General features: G+C 57.4%; 2 protein-coding genes across 2 annotated transcripts; one reads left to right on the forward strand and one right to left on the reverse strand.

Annotated features, from left to right (window-relative positions):
• Nucleotides 1-511: 511 nt before the first annotated feature.
• On the reverse strand, nt 512-8186 carry LOC119094828 (cytochrome b561-like). Its single transcript, XM_037217749.1, is given in 6 exon segments — nt 512-3237; nt 3979-4133; nt 4899-5107; nt 7672-7696; nt 7698-7809; nt 8179-8186. Coding segments are annotated over 6 exon segments (693 nt in total). The 3' UTR covers nt 512-3053.
• A 3666-nt stretch (nt 8187-11852) lies between these two features.
• LOC119094829 (F-box/LRR-repeat protein 4-like) lies at nt 11853-18464 on the forward strand (the record flags this gene model as incomplete). The annotated part of the gene is made up of 7 exons (XM_037217751.1): nt 11853-11861; nt 12231-12307; nt 13441-13528; nt 14048-14122; nt 16999-17123; nt 17433-17542; nt 18303-18464. Coding segments are annotated over exons 1-7 (646 nt in total), but the record flags the coding sequence as incomplete, so codon positions are not given.
• Nucleotides 18465-20057: the final 1593 nt, after the last annotated feature.

Consider the following 20057-nt stretch of genomic DNA (forward strand, 5'->3'; position numbering starts at 1 on the left):
ACGTCCATTCTCCTGGCTTTTCTCCGAGGATAAGGCTAATACTATTGTCTTATCTATCCATTAAATCATGTGAACACGCTTCATCCAGACACGTTTGAAGAAGCCATGTGTGTTTTTGGTATTGGTTTTGGTCGGTCTAATGATGGTGCCTCAGCGTGCGTAGTCGAACGTGGCACAACACCCCGCCGCGCCGAAACCAGGTGCATAGCAGCGTCTTTTCAGCACCTTACGTTACCGGGCCTTGTCTAACATCTCTGATGACGCTCCACGAAGTCCGGCGGCACCTCGGTTCGACGGCACTGATAAACCGTCGCTGGGACACCGCAACGGATGCCGTCGCCTGCCCTCAAAATGTCCGGGCAGGTAGCTGGTGCGCTCACGCCGCACAACTCGACGCATCGGGCGTCCCCACGCGAGTGTGGAGCTGAAGCTGTGGATCGGAACACCGCCTCTAGCTCCACTCAACCAGTGCGTGGCTGGCAGCGGCCATTTTCCAGGAGCACCATCGGGCTGGATGCTGACACTTAGTACGTATATTATGTGCACACAACGCCCACGACATAAACAGCCAAGAACACGATATCATGGTAAATCCTCGTGGGGGGAGAGGGGTACACGTCTGCTGCCTTGGCCAAGCCGTCACAACCGGTGTTCAACTGCGAAACCGGCGTCGAGCCAGACCGACCTGGCGACTACCTGGCGTGCGCCGGAAGGCGACGCCGTAGACTGAAGACAAACGCCGGCAAGAAACGCCGGCACGCGAGGAGCCCGTGGAAGGTGGCCCGGCCCGCCGGACGCGGCCCAGCTGAGCTGCACGGGCGAGGAAGCAGAAACAGACAGATGGCCCACAGTGGCTCAACAGACAGCAACCGACTGCCCTCGCCACCCACGGTGGCCGCCGGACAGAATTAGTGTGCGTATCCATCGCCACACGGCACCGACGGCACGGGTGGCGCAGGGGCGGCCCGTCAAGCGCGCGCCGAAGAGAGCCTCGGTCGTAGGGCGTCGCCGAGGGAGGCGACACGGTGGCGATACAAGCACCACAAGACACGACATCGGCCATACCACGGAGAAGGCCGTCTGAGAGCCACACGTCCACCGGCCGGACCAACAGCCGGCAGGGCAGGGCGGGGTCGCCACTCGGAGAGAGCACCGCCGGGCGGGCCGACTCTACGGTGGGGTACACAGCGTTCGGAGCCGCACAGCCGTTCGCAGGCAGGAACAGGTGGTTTATACAGTGGGCGGGACTGTGCCTGACCGTGGGAAAGCTGTTCGGTCTCCCAGGCGTTACGGGCAACCTCCCAACCCAAAACTTGTGAAATGAAGCGGCACAGACCTCCAGAGAAATCCAGTTTGAGGGGCTACTTACAGGGGTTCTCTGGGACCTACACCATCCCCCTTCTCCCCGTCAAAGTTGATTTTAAACAACTACACCCGGCCGGAGGGTCTTCTATCAGCAAAACAGCAATGTGCCATCCTAAGTCCGCGCGTGCTCACTTGTCGACCCGGAACCCGCACGGTAGAGATGTCTTTTAGAACAAGAACTAAATGGCCCTGAAAATAACGTCATTTTACAGTGCAACGTGGGAAAAATATTGCATCTTATAATTTGATACACCGACGAAGGTGAACCAGACCACGCAAGCTCACACGAGCGGACTGTCCCCCGCCCTACTGGCGAGAGAACTCGGCGACAATGTCCGAAAGGATCTGGGTACAGCCACCGCACCACAACGCCAACAATACAACGTGAACAACAGCCGGCTATAATCTGACTCATGCTATATAATGGTCTGGCACAAGTCAGACACTAGAATCAGTCAAAAAATAGACAGCATGTATGATAAATACGAGATGGCACCAAAATATTATTCCACACAGAAACGCTTCAATGCTTCAAAACCTAACATAATCCGGTGAGCCCGAAAACGCTAACCAAACGAAGGCTTTGCCGGGCCACAACCGTTCCAGAGAAAGCACCAACACCCGACAGCGAGCCGCACAGACAACGATCCACAACTGGCCACAGGAGCAGCGCAGGCGCTTCGCCCTACTCTGGTGTCTTTGGGAGCGCCCCGTCTCAGGCCGACCTTGAAAGCTGGACCAGCCTGACGGCGCGGCCGACATGTAGCGGGAGGTCCGGCCCACGGCCGTCCGCTGCCCGCCGGCCGGCAGCCCGGCACAGAGCCGACCGGCGCCCGTCAGGCGGCCGCCTCACTGTCAGGCCGGCGCCGACAGTCAGACCGGCGCCGACAGTCAGGCTGGCGGCGATAGTCGGCGTCAGGGTGGCGCCGACAGTCTGTGTCAGGCTGGCGCCGACAGTCGGGCTGGCGCCGACAGTCAGGCTCGCGCCGACAGTCAGGCTCGCGCCGACAGTCAGGCTGGCGCGAACAATCGGTGTCAGACCGGCGCCGATAGTCCGGCAGGCGCCCACAGCCGGTGTCACTACGTCGCAGCTTGTCAGACCGGCGCTGACAGCCGGCGTCAGTCCGTCGCAGTCTGTCAGTCTGGCGCCGACAGCCGGCGTCAGTCCGTCGCAGTCTGTCAGTCTTGCGCCGACAGCCGTCGTCAGTCCGTTGCAGTCTGTCAGTCTGGCGCCGACAGCCGGCGTCAGTCTGTCGCAATCTGGCAGTCTGGCGCCGACAGCCGGCGTCAGTCTGTCGCAGTCTGTCAGTCTGGCGCCGACAGCCGGCGTCAGTCCGTCGCAGTCTGTCAGTCTGCTGCGGTCCGCCCCAGCCACGCCCATCCCTTTCGGCTGCGTCAGTCAGTTTCGGTCGTGTCAAATCACCTCGGAGTAAGCGGCAGAACCCGTGCCAGCCATCTGTGACCGTAGTCTGCGACGTGCAGTGCCGCGGAGCATCGGACGGCAGCAGCCCATGCCGAGTCGCTGGCCTAGGTCAGACAACACACCGGCCTAGCCTCAATTGAGTCTGTACGTGCTGGATCGTGCCAGATTGCGTCAGTCCGTGTCGGCGCGCATAGGCCGCATCTGTCCGCGTCAGTGTTCAACGTCTGACCGTGTCAGTGTGTCAGTCAGTATGTAACGCGCTGCCTCAGTCAATGACGGTGTCACGCAGCAGCACCTCGTCCTCTGGCTGCGGCTGGCGCCGGTACCCGGTGTGCGACAGCAGGAACACCACCAGGCAGCAGAACACGGCCAGCAGCAGGCCGATGAAGTTGATCAGGTACGCCTCGGGCGGCAGGCTCGCGTACGGCGGCAGATCGTTCTTCTTCGTCCTGCCGGAGGTCACGGCACAGTGACGGCCAGCGCCCAGACGCGGTCCCGTGACCAGAGCGGCGCCCTCTCCAGACTGTCACGTGAACAGAGCGGCGCCCTCACCAGACCATCACGTGAACAGAGCAGCGCCCTCTCCAGATCATCACTTGACCAGAGCGGCGCCCTTTCCAGATCATCACGTGACCAGAGCGGCGCCCTCTCTATATCATCACGTGAAGAGCGGCGCCCTCTCCGCGCAACTGTGCCAAGGCGGCTAAGGGGTGGGTGACAACCTGACGTCAGTGGTGAGTTTTAAATTACGACACTCAGGCGCTTGCATGGTTCAGGGGGTCCGGCACACCCCAGCTGGCAGGGCTACGGCTCTATCCGAGCCTTAATCCTCCCTCTCTCTTGCTAGCAGCAGGCGGTAGGACCTACCGTCTCCACACGGACACGCACAACACGGTGGCTCCCAACTCCTGACCCTGCCGCCCACAGCACCATTTGTAAGCCTCTGGATCATCGGCATCTCGGTTACCTTCTCCGCCACTCGCTGGCGTCCAGCCCTGGTGAAGTTCCTGCAAACGACGCAGTCAGGCGACGCGCACTCCGATAACGAAACAAAACACACCACCTTGGGAATTTAATAAACGAACCACACCCCAACCACGGTCCCAGCTGCAGGCGCTCAGCAGTGGAGACCCCCCCCCCCCCCCCCGCTCCTCCCCCCCCCCCGCGCGCGCGTTCGTCCACCAACTCACAGCGTGAAGATGGCCTTCTCGAGGAGGCCCATGATGGCGGCACCGCAGGCGGTGACGAAGATGGTCAGGCCGAAGAACTGGTGCCAGGGCAGGTAGCGGGCGCGGATTGCACCACTCATGCCCGGCACCAGAAACGAGACGAACCCGATCACCCACTGCCGAGGATGTGAACACGGTCACACGCCGGGGAGAGCTGCCGCCACATGGACGCGACCAGCCATCGCGGGAGAAGCACCATCAGAAGCGCAAGAGCACACCCTGGCCGCGAGGTGCGGCTGGACGACAATGCTCTGTCGTTGGAGGACAGGTGCCATCGGGTGACCCTGGTCACACACCACGGAGAGATGCGACGCCAACCACACGCCGCAGGAGGGGCAGTATCACACACGCACACACACACGCACGCACGCACGCACGCACGCACGCACGCACGCGCGCACACGCACACGCACACGCACACGCACACGCACACAAACAATGATAGCCATGCAAAAGGTCATGATTGCATAGTTAGAAACAACTGGTGCAGCTAGACGTGAAATATCCGACCAGGCGGCATAGGCATCCCGATGGTAAAGAAAAACATGTTTGAATCACCGCACTCAAAGCAAGAGTTGGCAAGGAAACCCAAAAGCGGAAACCAGGAAGAAACGGTCCCTTTCTCACCTGGCCATTATGTTTATTCGGGCCGCTTGCAACGCGCCCTCCGCACCCACCACTCAAGGCCACGCCGACCTGGACACCGCCCCATAATCTAATCCAACGCATCTGCCCACGTTAAAAAACTACCCACGTCAAATAGAGTCACTGCGAGTCCCTCAGCCTGACATTCACATCCCGTGAGCGCGCCAGCGGCCGCCCGGCGTACCCATTCGCGCGAGCCACGCTAACTCCGACATGCCGGCACGCGCCGTACCCACCTGCATGGCGAACATCAGCACGGCTGTCAGGCCCACCCACGAGTGCAGCGAGTACAGGTTGGGGATGGGCGGCGAGGCCAGGTCGTGCGAATCGAACACAGCCTTCAGGCCGATCATCACCAGCAGCAGCGACGTCAGGTTCAGTGCCGCGTGCGCCAGCTTCAGCTTGCGCTTGCGCTCGCTGCGGAACACGCGGTACAGCAGCGCCGCTGTGCGGAACGGGTCCTGGCATTAGTTCCGGACGATGTCAACAGGTGGCGCCGCCGGCGCGGAGCTGGCTGGATCCATACGTCCTGTGACAGCGCAATAGCTAAATCGGGCAATAACACCGGTATAATGAAAGCGTGTTTGAATGGGCCAAGAACAGCGCGCAACATACCAAGTAGAGTTAAAAGATCCACAATGGTGATGAGTTGGATAAGAAATAACGAGCCACCAGCAAATATCAACGCATAGATAACGCACTCGATCCTTGTCTTGTTTGGGCTATTCGCCAACGATGCTTAATAGTTATCATTCCCACGTGGCAGATATTTGAAAACGACTGCTGAAATTTCATGCCTGGAAAGGCCTGCATTCCCCTTTGGTTCAGCAAATCAACCAGCGTCTCACTGCGACAGCGGACCGTCCGTTATGACAGCAGGGGTCGCAGCAACAGGCCTGGGTATTCCCCAGACCGTCTCCCGCAGATCCATTACCACTTCCTGTCACGCTAGCCACTATCTACCGGAGCTCTGCGTCGTCTCGCTGTACAGCTCGCCCGCTCCGGGCGGAATGCATCACGATCATTTACAACAGAGATGAGGTCTGACTGCAGTCTGCCGCCAGCATAAAAAGTCAGGTCCCATTTCGTGCACGGACTCCTTTCGAACGCCCTGTTTCCATCACATCACGGTGCCCGCCAGGCCAGACCGAAGCCATCAGAGTCGGGGGCGCCCAGACGATGGCCGTCTGGAGCGGCATGGAACGCGGCACCTGACGTCGACCTGGTCAGGCGCGGCGCCAGGGTCACTGGTGACCAGTCGCCGGTCACCGGTCACCGGTCACCGGTCACCGGTCACCGGTCACCGGCCGGCCGCTGTGCACACTACCACTATCGCCCCCGTTCACACTCGGGTTTGAATCACAGCCATCTAGGTCGCTCGAAGACCGCTCCTACTGCGGATCGCGAGCGGCAACGGAGAGCGGCGTCCATATCGTTATCAGCTCTCCTCCTCTGTGCAGTCCATCTATGCAGTGACCAGCGCACGATTGTTTCGGTTGCGTGCTGTACGTCTGGGCTCAACAGCGTTCGTTACAGTATATCGAGGGAGGCTGTTATCTTGTGGTTCTTGACTAGCTTCAAACAAACAATGTCAGGTCTGAAGACGGGAGTTTTTTTTAACCCGCGCATCGCTGTCGCGCCGGAGTCTTGACAAGCGAGCGCCCGCAAGACCGGCTCGGGTCACAGTACATTGCGTAAGGCGACCGCGCGACACTTCCATTGCCTAGCGACCGACCGTCTCGGCGTGGTACACGTGGCACTCGCCAACGATCCTGCAGCACTAGTGCCTCGGGTCAGACGGCACCCAACAGCGGGCCTCTGGTAATCTACCCGGGAAAGCAGGCCAGCATCCTCAGTGCGCAAGCGCCTTTACATGGACCACATCAAGATCACGCGATGTTTCCAGGCCGGCGATTTGTGGCGTTGGCGCGGACCCGCCGACGGGTAGGTGCACCGCCTCAAATCTTCGACGGGTGCTAACTGCACGCTCACACAGTGATGCCAGCCCAAGGTTATCTACACCAACCCCGAACCCACTCGACGGGTGCTAACTGCACCCTCGCACAGTGATGCCAGCCCAAGGTTATCTACACCAACCCTGAGCCCATTCGACGGGTGCTAACTGCACGCTCGCACAGTGATGCCAGCCCAAGGTTATCTACACCAACCCTGAACCCATTCGACGGGTGCTAACTGCACGCTCGCACAGTGATGCCAGCCCAAGGTTATCTACACCAACCCTTAACCCATTCGACGGGTGCTAACTGCACACTCGCACAGTGATGCCAGCCCAAGGTTATCTACACCAACCCTTAACCCATTCGACGGGTGCTAACTGCACGCTCGCACAGTGATGCCAGCCCAAGGTTATCTACACCAACCCCGAACCCACTCGACGGGTGCTAACTGCACCCTCGCACAGTGATGCCAGCCCAAGGTTATCTACACCAACCCTGAGCCCATTCGACGGGTGCTAACTGCACACTCGCACAGTGATGCCAGCCCAAGGTTATCTAACCAACCCTTAACCTATTCGACGGGTGCTAACTGCACACTCGCACAGTGATGCCAGCCCAAGGTTATCTACACCAACCCTTAACCCATTCGACGGGTGCTAACTGCACACTCGCACAGTGATGCCAGCCCAAGGTTATCTACACCAACCCTTAACCCATTCGACGGGTGCTAACTGCACACTCGCACAGTGATGCCAGCCCAAGGTTATCTACACCAAACCCTTAAACCCATTCGACGGGTGCTAACTGCACACTCGCACAGTGATGCCAGCCCAAGGTTCAAGCACGTTTATCTAAAACCAACCCTGAGCCCCTTCCATTGCGTCAACAGCTATTCAGTTCAGGTAGACCGCTGCGAACGGAAGCACCGGCTGCACCCGAGACAGAGAGTAAAAAGCACACACCAAGAACGGACTGACACAGGCGGCGGGCGCTTCTCTGTACCGAGCCCCCGCTCCCGGCGATGCTGAAGGTCAGCTCTCGAGGCACTCACAGTTGGCGTACAGGTAGACGAGGCCCGGTGACCATGAGTACCGGGTGCCAGTTGAACTGAACAGACGGTCTCTCTTGCCAGGCGAATCCATTACGGAAGTGGCCCACCCAGGCCACCGTCAGGATGACGGCAAGGCGCCTGTCGGGTGGCGCCGCGCGTCATCAGATGGGCGGACATGCATGACAGGATGCTGCTCATCATCATGTGCTGCACCATGACATCTGATGACACTATGTCAGCATACAGAACAGTAAGCCATCAGATAGTACAGAGCATCCTCTGATGGTGCAGTGCACCAAAGAAGTGCACATCAAATGAGTAGATAACACAGGACATCCATCATCAGATGACACAATGAACCATTGGAGAACAAAGCATGCCCTTAGATGACACAAAGTATCACCAGGTAAGAGAGCATGTCATCAAACCTTATGGAATATCATAAAATGGCATGGTACATTATCATGTGTATCACTTTCTGAGGGTACTGTTGCAATATTCACTGACAGTGTCATGCTACATCATCAAAAGACAGAGTGTCAGTAAATATTGCATTAGTGCCTCAGAAAACAATGTAGCACATCATTATGTGACACAACAAATGCTGTTTGGCAGCACAGCATGCTTTAATTCAGGACGCAAAATGATGAGGACCATGTGGTACATTATCAGATCACATGACAGAGCAATGGAACTGCAAGTCAGTCTCATACATTAACATACATACCACATGTCTCTGCAAGAGAGAATGTCAGGGTGAAGCCTCTGAGATCTGGTAAAGTGTCCATGGCTGCTTCTGAAATGGTGCATATTGAGGACTTTAATTCAATAGCACAAGTCATAGCATGATAAAGGAAGACAGCAAATGATGAGCAGCTGGGGTTGAATTTCCTGCTAATTTTGGGTTAATTGCCCACCTGTGGCCACCACTGCAACACTATGCATTCTACCAGATCCCACTTTCACTGCCAGCAATTTAGAAAGTCAGCTCCTATCTTAGACTGCTGCATTCTTGGAACTGTTATACACTTCCTGCATGCACAATTACTCATCTGCAATGCATTTCACACTCTAATGAAGTGCACCTAGCACACAAGAGTGCATATGATGCTTAGCCAGTCTGAAAAGACATGATGAACATGCCAACAAGATGTTTGGAGCACACAAAATCCTGCCCCAAACAGAATAGTAAACTGCTCCATTTGTGGCAGATTTTATTAACTTGATTTATCCCAAAACATGATTTATCATCAGATTTTATGATTTTCTATAATCCTCCCCAATTTTTAAGTCATATAACACATTATGATTCCTTCAATAATCCAATTTCCTAAATTCTGCCAAATTTTTGGGTAAGCTGGCAGCTGCTCCCCATGGGAAGCAGTGACCTACTTCTGACTCTGCCCAAATAACATATTGGCAAAATCTGTCCTGGTTTGCAGACATGGTGCTTAGCATAGAAAGGTGTGCAAGCAAACAAACTGTAGCTATCTAAATACACATTTTTGAGGTCATGATATCCAAATCATACACAATCCATGGCCTTGACTGTGGGCATGTTCAGCAGAGGAAAAATTATTCCACAATTAACTTTGTCATACAACAAGCAAAACAGCAGATATAAGTGCAAAAATAGCAAAAATACAACACTGCTTCATTTTCTCCAGATATACCCACAAATTTCTGCAAGCAGTGGATGGAAGAGCACCTTGGGTTGATGTGTGCAACCATTATTCTGAATCTGTAGCAAACCGGATTGGGGTGAAATTGGGATTCGGGAAAAAGCCTGCTCTTAATGTTATTCTAGAGTGGCCAACTCACGGCAAAGCCCTTGAACTGGTTCCGTGAACGGTGCCACTCGACGGTCAGGATGATTTACCACCCATATGGGACAGAACCTCCCTTGCGCACGTTTGGCACCGCTCCCTGAACCGATTCCTCGCGAAGGCGCGATGTTTAGCATAATTTTATGTAGGACGAGATACAACAAATCACAAAAGAAAGGAATGCATCAAACCTGAGCAATTGCCTCCCAGAAATTCACCGACTCCAAACCCAACCGGGCCCGGCCGACCACCCGCCGCACCACAACGCAGCGCAAATGGTTGCAATACCGGTACAAACAAACAGCTAAAGCGTCGCTTTTGCCCAAACCTCATCGTGTTCAGACTTCGGCTTACAAAGCTTGCAATTACCGGAATTCACCTACTTCTGGCTTTTATACTGATGCACGTCCATGAACTGGCGGGTACTGAGAGCGAAAGGGAATAGATCGAAAGCATGTGGGTTTGTAATAGGAAAGTTGGAAACGGAGCCCCAGCCAGCTGTGTTGCACGGATGTATGTGACGCGAGTGGCGTTTCGCGCTAGTTTGATGTTTTGTCTTGAGTGAGAGCGGTTTATGAGCGGTCTCTGGTGCGGAAACGCCATGAATTTTCAGAGAAAGTAGCAACGACGTGATTTAAAACTGAAATTATGACAGACTCATAATGTAATTTGGCCAATCTTACAGCTTGATCGATCAAAAGCAACGGGTTCTGATGGGCTATCTGGACCCCGGCTGGGCAGCTGTGTGTTGTGATAGGTAGAGCAATAACTTTCGAGTCATGCGTGTTTTGAAATATGCATATCCAGAAGTGCCAAAATAGGCCTAGGTCAGATTTCAGAATATATCCGCTTTAATTGACCTTGAGCATTATGTATGCTGTTGAATGTGAATTGGATCTGATAAGATCTGGGTGTTTGCCAAAGCCGCAGTCAATGTGCTGTGAATAGCATCTTAGCAGCATTCCCAAATTCATCCAGTATGGTGTCAAGGATGTTTATTGAAGGTGGTGTGACCAGAATTCTGGCATGGTGGCCTCAGCATGAAAGTTGTTTACACTTGTCTGTTTCCCTTCAACCCTGAACCCAGATATTAGACTTGTCTGGCCCATTTGTCCAGCCTGAGGACACTTACATGCTGGGTTGAATGCTGCTTGGTTTGATGTGGATAGGCTAGTTTTAAGCAAGGAGAAGGGTGACATGCAGTGAATCCAAGCAGAGGGTATAATAGCTTGAAAAGTTTTGGCATCACTGCTACCCATGACCCCAACTGACCATTCATTAAGATGCCACATCTAGGCACATATGATTAGCATATAAAGGAAGTCACATAACCTTCACTGAAGAATTCACCACATTATTTAAATCTTCTTAGATGTCATTTTAGCCTTTCATGTTTCTACCTGCCCAAGAGGAGCCCAGATTAAAAAGACTGGATGCTACCAGACCAAGATGTTTTATTGAGTTTATTTATCCATCTAACAGAGAAGTCCTTTTGAAAAAGTTAAAAATTGGAGGGCACCTTTTTAATGCTGAGCCAAGCAAAGGCCATGGGTTGACACACCACACATTTTCTCAGTTAATGGCTAATAAATTTTCCTATTGCTCCAGTGCCCACAACTGGATGAAGATTCCTGATGCATCAGATGGATGTTCCTATGCCCTGTGAAGATGAAGCGGAGATAGAGCAATATGTCTACAGTGTTACCTGCATTTACCTCTCAATATGGGAGTGAAGGGTTTATTTCATACACAATGCAAAATATAATTGGTCCGCCATCACATCCTCAAGAGCATGGTGACTTTGCAAGCTCAGCTGCATTGGTTAGTTGTTCAGTCAATTTTCCTGTCATAACACTTTCAGTTATCTTATTTGAGAATTTGTATGATCTGCTTACTAATGCACTGTGTATGTTATGATTTGTTGTTGCTGTTCAGCAGCATCCTTTGGTTTTTGATAATGGGATGAGTAGTCAGTGTTTTGTGAGCAAAATTATGTTATGTCAGACACCTCATTCACTTGGACTGACTCCTCCTAAGTCACCTGTGTCTGCCCATTGTCTAAGGCCCCCATACAACATGTGGTGGAACCAGTGTCCCTCCTAAGTCATCTGTGCCTCCTGTTGTCTTAGGCCATGTATAGGACATGGTGGAAGCCAGCATCTGTCCTAAGTTGCCCATGTCCGCATGCTGTCTGACACATGTATGACACGTAGTGGGCCAGTATCTGTCCTAAGTCGCTGGTACCGACCTGTTGTCTCAGGCTACATACGGCACGTGGTGGAGCCAGTGTCCGTCCGCTCGGCGACCATTTAACTCCAACACACCACCGAACGTGCCTGGCCAGGACTTGTGGGTATGAATCCAGTAAGAGCCCTCTGCAGTACTGAGGACTAAGTCTGCAACTGTGATGAAACAGTTCATAACTCATGTGCTGATAGCATGCACTGTTGGTAAAGCCAGCCAGCTAATGACCATAAGCTAATACCTTACTTCGTTGTGCGGACTTTTCATATTACAACGACCCTTCGCGATGTGACAAAATCCTTTATTAGATCGTGGATTAGGAGTTTATATGTGCAGCTCTGTTATCAGCCCGCCGTCATTCGCTTGTCACAGCCCCGCCGCCTAGCGCAATATCCTAGAGCGAAGCGCCCCTCCCGCTCGCCTGCCTCTGAAGTCCTCAGGGTTGGGCCGCCGGTGGCGCCGGCTGACGCCCCGGCCGCGCTGTCGCAGATCTGGAGTTCGCCGAGGCCGTATACCCGCCTGCAGCTGTCCGTGTTCGAGACGTACCACCCCGGCGGCACTACTGCGCGTGTGGGCGCGCTGGACGGGGTCCGACGGGCCGCGCTGGGCGCTTGCTCTGGCGCGGCCGCCCGGCCGCCGACGGCCGCGCGCACGCTCAGGTGTTTCAGCCCACAACTGAACATCCTGCAGCGGCCCGCCCGTATTGGTGCGTGCTACGCACACAGGCGCTCCGCGCTCAGTACGTCGCGATCCGGCGCTGTGCGCACCTGCGCTGCTGTGTATGCTGCTGTCATGTACCACATGCACTGCCGCACTGTACCACACACACTGCCGTGCTGTGCCGCACACACTGCCGAACTGTACCACACACACTGCCATACTGTACCACACAGATTGCTGTGCTGTACTGCGCATGCAGTTGTGCTTTACTCTGTCTAGGTCTGGCTGTGTGCCTCTGCTGTGCCATCCAGTACACGCGATGGTTGTGTGACGGGCTGCACGTGATCTGTACACTGGCATTCTGCCCCGTGCGCACTTTGTTCACGGCCGCCCCGTCATGTGCGCGCTCTGCACACTGTCACTGTTGGGTATGTGTTTTGTGCATCTGCTTGCTTCGGTTTAGGACGTGTTGTGGAGTAGGGGCTGAACTTGGCTTCACGATGTGCCACGATCAGTGTCAGTCATCTGTCCCCCTGCTCTGTGTATTGGGCTCCGGCGTGGCCTGCTTCGGTTTAGGACGTGTTGCGGAGTGGGGGCCGAACTTGGCTTCACGATGTGCCATGGTCAGTGCCAGTCGTCTGTCCCCCTGCTCTGTGTACTGGGGGCCCCGGCGTGGCCTGCTCAGGATAGCGGCTCCTCCCGCTGTTGCTCCGAGCCGCATTCGTCGTCCCGACCCGCCATCCCCGCCCGCCGTCCCCGACCTGCCGTCCCCGGCCCGCCGTCCCGGACCTGCCGTCTCCGGCCCGCCGTCCCCGACCCGCCGTCCCCGACCTGCCCGTCCCCGGCCCGCCGTCCCGAACCTGCCGTCCCCGGCCCGCCCGTCCCGGCACCCCCCTACCCCCCCCCCTCCGACCGGCCGCTCCTCACTCGCTCCTCACTCACTCTCTGAAGCACGGTCCTGACCCGTCATCCCTGACCCCCCCCCCCCCCCCGCTGTGACCCTCGGCTCTGACTCTGCGGCGCGCCCCTCGTCACCCAGGCACCTGCGACTCGAGTTCAACTGCGAGCAGCTGGCCTACTTCACCGGGCTGGACGCCGTGCAAACTGACCGGCTGCCGGCGGCGGCCGTCGGCGGCGCAGCTGCTGCGCGGCCGGCCGCTGCGGCCGCTAGCTGCCCGGTTGGCGGCCGGCCCGCGCGGCCCTGTTGCGGCCGGACGGGCTGCCCAGCCGTCTGCGAGAGCTGGAGCTGCTCGGCCGGGCGGCGCCGGCGGCCGGTGGCTCCCCGACGCTGCGGCCGGCACAGACGGCAGCGGCCTGCTCCGCCTGCCGGTCAGTGGGTCCCGCCGTGTCAGGCATCACCTGCAGGAGCCGGTGTGCGGGCCAGGTCGAGACTCCGGGTCTGCAGTGTTGTCGCGATGGCCACGCGGCGGGCGAGAGGTGTTTAGTCTCGCGACGATGCTCCTACTCCGTCCCCTGCGGGACAGGCTCGTCGCAGGGTTGCGTGCTGTGTGCGCGGGAGCGGGCGGGGGGCAGTGCCTGTGTTCTCGTGCCACCCCGGGTGTGTCGACACTTCAGCTGGCCTGTCGCACTGCGTAGGAGGAGATCCTGTGCCGGCTGCTGACGTACCTGGACCTGGTGAGCCTGAGCCGGCTCTCGTGGCCTGCACGCACCTGCGCCGGCTCTGCGCCGATCCTGTGCTCTACTCCCAGCTGGACCTGCAGGTCAGACGCCCCGCCCGGCCCGCACAGCTTTCGCACACGTCATGGCGCCGGCCGGCAGCCCCGACCGCTGGGCAGACAGTAGCCGTTGCTCAGCTGTTTTCGACGTCTACGTTGACCGTTGGGCTGTTTTCTTATGGTCACCGGCAGCTGGGTAGATGGAGGAGATTCGTGAGGATGCCCGGTTTGCCTTTTGTTTTCTGGTTGTGTTAAGGATATGGGCGGCGTGGGATATTTGAACTTTTCACGTAATCGCATCGTTTTTAAAAGCGGCATTGTGCGATTCCCTTATGGATGGCATGAGGCTAAGCCCTTGCTCACCGCCGACGGACTGCTGGGCTGTGGGCTCTGTGCTGTCTTTCCCCGTTTTTGGGACATTGAAAGAATAATCGATAGGGCGTTAGGGCGGAGGCGGACGTTGCTGATGACGTCACGGAAAAGGAGATCGGCTTAATCGATAGGGCGTTAGACGGAGTGTGGACGTTGCTGGTGACGTCACGGAAAGGAGATCGGGTTCCGCTCGCCGTGCTGCTGCTTTTAGAGGCGAAACAGCTGTTTGGAGGTTCGGAACAGGCCTTAGATGTTACATGTGCCATAGATGAACAGGGAGGCAGGGGGCTACCCTCCCCCCCCCTTTCCGCCCCCGCCACTTTTCAAGGTGGGTGGCAGCAATGTCAACTACCCCCCCCCCCCCCCCACACACACACACGCAAACGCACACACACACTGAAATAAAAACAATCTGGAACAGCTTCTGAGTGATATTGGTTCAGAAGGAGTCCACTGAACCGCTGTAAAATGGAGAGCGCCGGCGATCTGTTCCATGCAGCCGCTCAACGCCTGATTTCTGCAGTTGACGGACTTCAAAACATAAGCAAATGACCTCGCGGTAACGTCTGATTTCTGTTTCTGTTCTGGATATGAGTAAAAATAGCAATAAAACGAACGCGACTGTGTCCGTGCTAACAAGTGAGCAATATCGGGCGGTTTTTAGCGGGGGGGGGGGGTCACCATCGGGTGGGCTTTTGTCAACCTTATGCCCCCCCCCCTTGGCAAGGCATTGGCTACGCCCTGCCTCCATTCAAAAGCAGGTCAAGCCGGCTATGTTGAATGAGGGGCAATTGGATGTCGGGTGGACCGATACACGTGAAAAGCAGGTATCTTCCGGAAAGCTTATTTTCTGCTGTGGTGTGGGGTGAGGGAAGATAATTCGGAATTAGATACTGTTGCAGGTGTCCAATATATGTTTTACAGACCGATAAGTAATAATGCTGATCCATAAACGTTCAGCAAAGCAAGCACATGATAGATTCGCAGTCGTTCATGCGGGGGACGGCCGAGCCAGGGCAGTGGGCGTCGATGGCGGATGGGAGCTAAACTCAGATTAGAAATATACGACAAAATGACCTTAATTATGTGACTTGGGTTTTATTGGAGAAACTGTAGTTGTATGGTTTTTGTCACATTGTTTTGGACGGTTGGCATTTGAAGCTTTTAAATTCTTTCCGCCTAAAATATTGCGACAAACCTTATCCCATGCAAAGTATCCGGTGCAATGTAGGCGCATGAAATTTTTAGCGTGCTATTGACCATTGATTCACACCTAAAACTTTGGCCAACCTCTATCCGGGTCGTATTTTGACACCCACCCTAAGGAGGTCTTCCAATGACCGAAAGTGCCTAGCCGCCCGTGTAATTTCGCTTTCCCAGAGAACACAATTTTGAAACGAACGAACAGTCTTGGAAAGCTGGATATCCTTATTTGCCGAATGGCATAGATGAGTGGAATGGGCAAGATTGTTCACCAGTGAAAAACAGCACTAGACGTATATTCAACATAGCAACCATAACAGAAGCCATTCCTGGAATGTATTATGTGAATTCAGAGCAGACAATAACCTCCATTTCTATCCCCGGTCACCGGGCTTGCCCCCAGCGAAAGTTCCTGAAGTATATCCTGAGTCTCCCCCCACCCCCGCCCACTTTTTGGAACGTTCCTACGCCTGTGAAATGTGCGCAGCTCGTGCGCACTGACCATGAGACTGAAGCGAGACGACGCCAGCTGGTGCGTTTACTTGTCATTCTGTTGGGTTGATAGCCGTGGTGAAAGTCAGACAGTTGGAGGGCGGCTAGAGCGGTGCTGACCGGTCCGTCTTTGGCCGGAGTCGGGTCTGGCCATGCTACGCACTGTGACGTACACCGTGCCGTCGCCACCAGGGACGGTGGGCTGGAGGTGTGTGTAGCCCGTCCGTGCGTGGCGCGTGACCGGCGGCGCCGCCGTGCTATCGCCACCAGGGACGGTGGGCTGGAGGTGTGTGTAGCCCGTCCGTGTGTGGCGCGTGACCGGCGGCGCCGCCGTGCTGTCGTCACCAGGGACGGTGGGCTGGAGGTGTGTGTAGCCCGTCCGTGTGTGGCGCGTGACCGGCGGCGCCGCCGTGCCGTCGTCACCAGGGACGGTGGGCTGGAGGTGTGTGTAGCCCGTCCGTGTGTGGCGCGTGACCGGCGGCGCCGCCGTGCCGTCGTCACCAGGGACGGTGGGCTGGAGGTGTGTGTAGCCCGTCCGTGTGTGGCGCGTGACCGGCGGCGCCGCCGTGCCGTCGCCACCAGGGACGGTGGGCTGGAGGTGTGTGTGTAGCCCGTCCGTGTGTGGCGGTGACCGGCGGCGCCGCCGTGCCGTCGCCACCAGGGACGGTGGGCTGGAGGTGTGTGTAGCCCGTCCGTGCGTGGCGCGTGACCGGCGGCGCCGCCGTGCTGTCGTCACCAGGGACGGTGGGCTGGAGGTGTGTGTGTAGCCCGTCCGTGCGTGGCGCGTGACCGGCGGCGCCGCCGCGCCGCCGCCGCCAGACGGTGGACCGCCCGCTGACCCCGTATGTCGGCAGCCCTACTGGCACCTGGTGGACGCCAGCGTTGTGCCTTTCCTGGTCAGTCGGGGCTCTTACCTCACCAAGCTGGACCTCTCCTGGTGCGGCAGCTACGGCGCGCTCACCGACGCCGACTTCTGCAAGTGAGGCACCATCACTGGGCTGTCGTGTGGCATCTGTGGAAGGGCCGTCTGTTTGGGTCGTGGTGTCGTCTCTTGCGATCTGACTTTCAAATGACGTTCTGAATGGCTCCTCTTCGCTCTCCCCCGTTAGAGAGAGATCAGTGTACATTTGTCACCATCGCGCTGGTGACCTGCTGGTAGTGGCAGTGGGCCGCATGTCAGCAGCATCGGCGCTCTGCCCGTGTGGGTGACGGTCGGCGACCCGGCGACCCGGCGAGTCGGCTGGCCGACCCTGGACCCGTATGACCGTGCCCGCTCCCCCCCCTTCAGCGTGGCCGCCCAGCTCGGCTCCCGGCTCCTCTGCCTGCGCGTGGACGCCTGCGACTGGTTCAACGGCCTCTGCATGGAGTGGACCGGCCTGTTCTGTCGCGGCCTGGAGGGTGAGCCCGAAGCCGGAGGCGCTTCCGCCGGCCCGCGTCGCTCTCCGGAGCGCACGACAGCAAGCGCGGCCGGCCGCGCGCCGGACTCTTCTGACCCGAAGCCGGAGGCGCTCCCGCCGGCCCGCGTCGCTCTCCGGAGCGCACGACAGCAAGCGCGGCCGGCCGCGCGCCGGACTCTTCTCACAATGTCTCTGGCAGCTTTTGACCACGTATCGACGCGATGGTAGTACCGCTAGCTGGCCCGTGTGGTGCAGCCCGACGTCGTTACCATGGTTACTGGTCCAGTACGCGTGATAAAGTGTATGTGTGTGTTTTGACCGGGATGTACGAACCCGGCCTTCGTGGAGTTGTTGACTGGCTGGTCTTATCTTCATGTGGTGTTGAGTGCCGCCTGACCCAGCCGGTCCACGCTCAGCCCGCTGTTCTGCGGACAGAGTGCGGGACTGATATGCCCACCGTTCCACCGGCGGTTGGTAGTGAGCGATCGTTGGTGGCCTGGCGTCGAGCCGGGCTCGGGCGGCTTATGTACGGGCCGTCCGATGCGTTCCACCGACCGGCTGGCACTCCGGGGTGCTGACCGGTCCCGGTGGGCCTGTGCCGCGCGGTCTGGCGTCAGCCGCTGCCTGCCGACGGCGCCCCGCCGACCGGTTGGCACTCCGGGGTGCTGACCGGTCCCGGTGGGCCTGTGCCGCGCGGTCTGGCGTCAGCCGCTGCCTGCCGACGGCGCCCCGGCTGACCGGCGCCGGTCCGTGTGTGGCAGAGCTGAGCATGCGCAGCTGCTGCGGCCTGGCCGACGACGCCTTCTGGAGCCTGCAGTACCTGTGCAGCCTGCGCCGGCTCGACCTGTTCCGCACCGAGATCACCGCGGCGCCGCTGGCTGCCTTCATTCGCAACGCCAGTGGCTTGCAGCACCTCGGACTCGGTGAGCGGCGGGGCGGCGGCGGCGGCTCCTCACCCGCTGAACGCCGTCCGCCCGGGCTCTGGCAGTTTCGTGGGCGCCGCCGTCAGCCGACCCCTGGCTGGTGATGGATCCCACCGCCGCAGGCCGGCTCTGATGTACGGTGTCCGGCCGACACACTCGGGATGGCGGTGCGTGCCGGTGCGCCTCGCGCGCGGGCCCTGACGGGACTGCCGGCTCTGCTGTCGCGCTGCAGGGACAGGGTCAGACCCTGCGCCCTTCATGCATAAGGTGCACCCGGGTTTTGTATCAGGCGTGTCCAGATACAAAACCAGGGTGGATGTAGCACATTTCCGACTGCTTACGTGATAGTTATACTAGTGGAGACCTCGCTTGCGCCAGTCTTGTTAATACCAAAGAGAGATCTTGTCAAACAAGGCTTCTATTTTTTAGTCACTTACACACACCAACACTCACACCACAACGTCTACACGCGTTCATCAAAAAGTAGGGCATCGCTTTGCGATCCCAGAACTGGCTGGTGCCCCCCCCCCCCCCCGTGAGGCACTACCTTTCCGTGGTGGGGGGGGGGGTTTGCGTGCCCCAATGATCCTGCGGGTGGTTGGGGAGGCTTGTAAAGCGCCCCAAGCGTTTCGGCCAAAGAGGGGGGCCAGACAAAACGTGCCTCCCGCAAGAGCTCTGACTCGCTCAGAGTAGGGATTAGCAACCCCTCGGCCCCAGTTTTTCAGTCTTATCTGGGTCTCGCCGTACCCCGTTGGATCCGCAGGTAGCGATGAAGGGATCCTGGTCACTGAGGGAGTTGCCCTGCGGGTCAGTCGGGGCAGCTTACCAACACGTGGCTTTGGCCCGAATTTGTGATCCTGCGGATGCCTCGTGAAGTCTCCACACGAGGGAACCGGCTGGTCAGGCGTCGTGCTTTCGTGACACTGGCTTGGAGGCAAGCAGGTCATGTGACGGGTGTTGAGGGGGGAGCTGCCGGGTGCAGTGTCTGCCTCCTGACATCATTAAGGGACCGTACCTCGGTTTGCTACTAGGGTGCCTGGTTAGCCCCTGCGAACCGAGGCACTGGCGCCCGCAGATCCGTGTCCGGCGGCTCTTACAGCAACTCTTTTGGCACACTGGTCTGCGTATAGCGTGCTGATAGCCCTGGCGGCTCCTCTCTTAGAAGTGGACCGTCCCCGTGTTGGGCTCCGTGGGGGGCGGGGAATCAGAGCGCCGAATATAAACACATACCTATGGACACTTTATCTTCAACCAACCCCCCAAACCCCGACCGTCGTCCACTACCCCAGTTTCTGGTCGTAAGATCCGCCAAAGTAGATGACCAAGGAAGGACAGTACCGCTCCGACTAAACCCATTTCAGCGCCAAAGCATTTTCCAAGATCGGGACGCCCAAGGATGTCTTTTCGTATGCGGACGGAGGCATAGAAGTGCATCTAACAGACGAACGCGAGATCCAGCGCATGCTTAAAACGACCACACTTATTAACAAAGTACGAGGACAGGGAGAGGTTAGGGTGCCCGTATCGGTGCACCCTCACCCCTCTAAGAGCTACTCCAAGGGTTGTGATTACTTGCCGGGACCTTCGCGGTGT

The sequence above is a fragment of the Pollicipes pollicipes genome, unplaced genomic scaffold (genome assembly GCF_011947565.3).
Source record: "Pollicipes pollicipes isolate AB1234 unplaced genomic scaffold, Ppol_2.1 Scaffold_40;HRSCAF=45_pilon_pilon_pilon, whole genome shotgun sequence".
Classification (NCBI taxonomy): domain Eukaryota; kingdom Metazoa; phylum Arthropoda; class Thecostraca; order Pollicipedomorpha; family Pollicipedidae; genus Pollicipes; species Pollicipes pollicipes.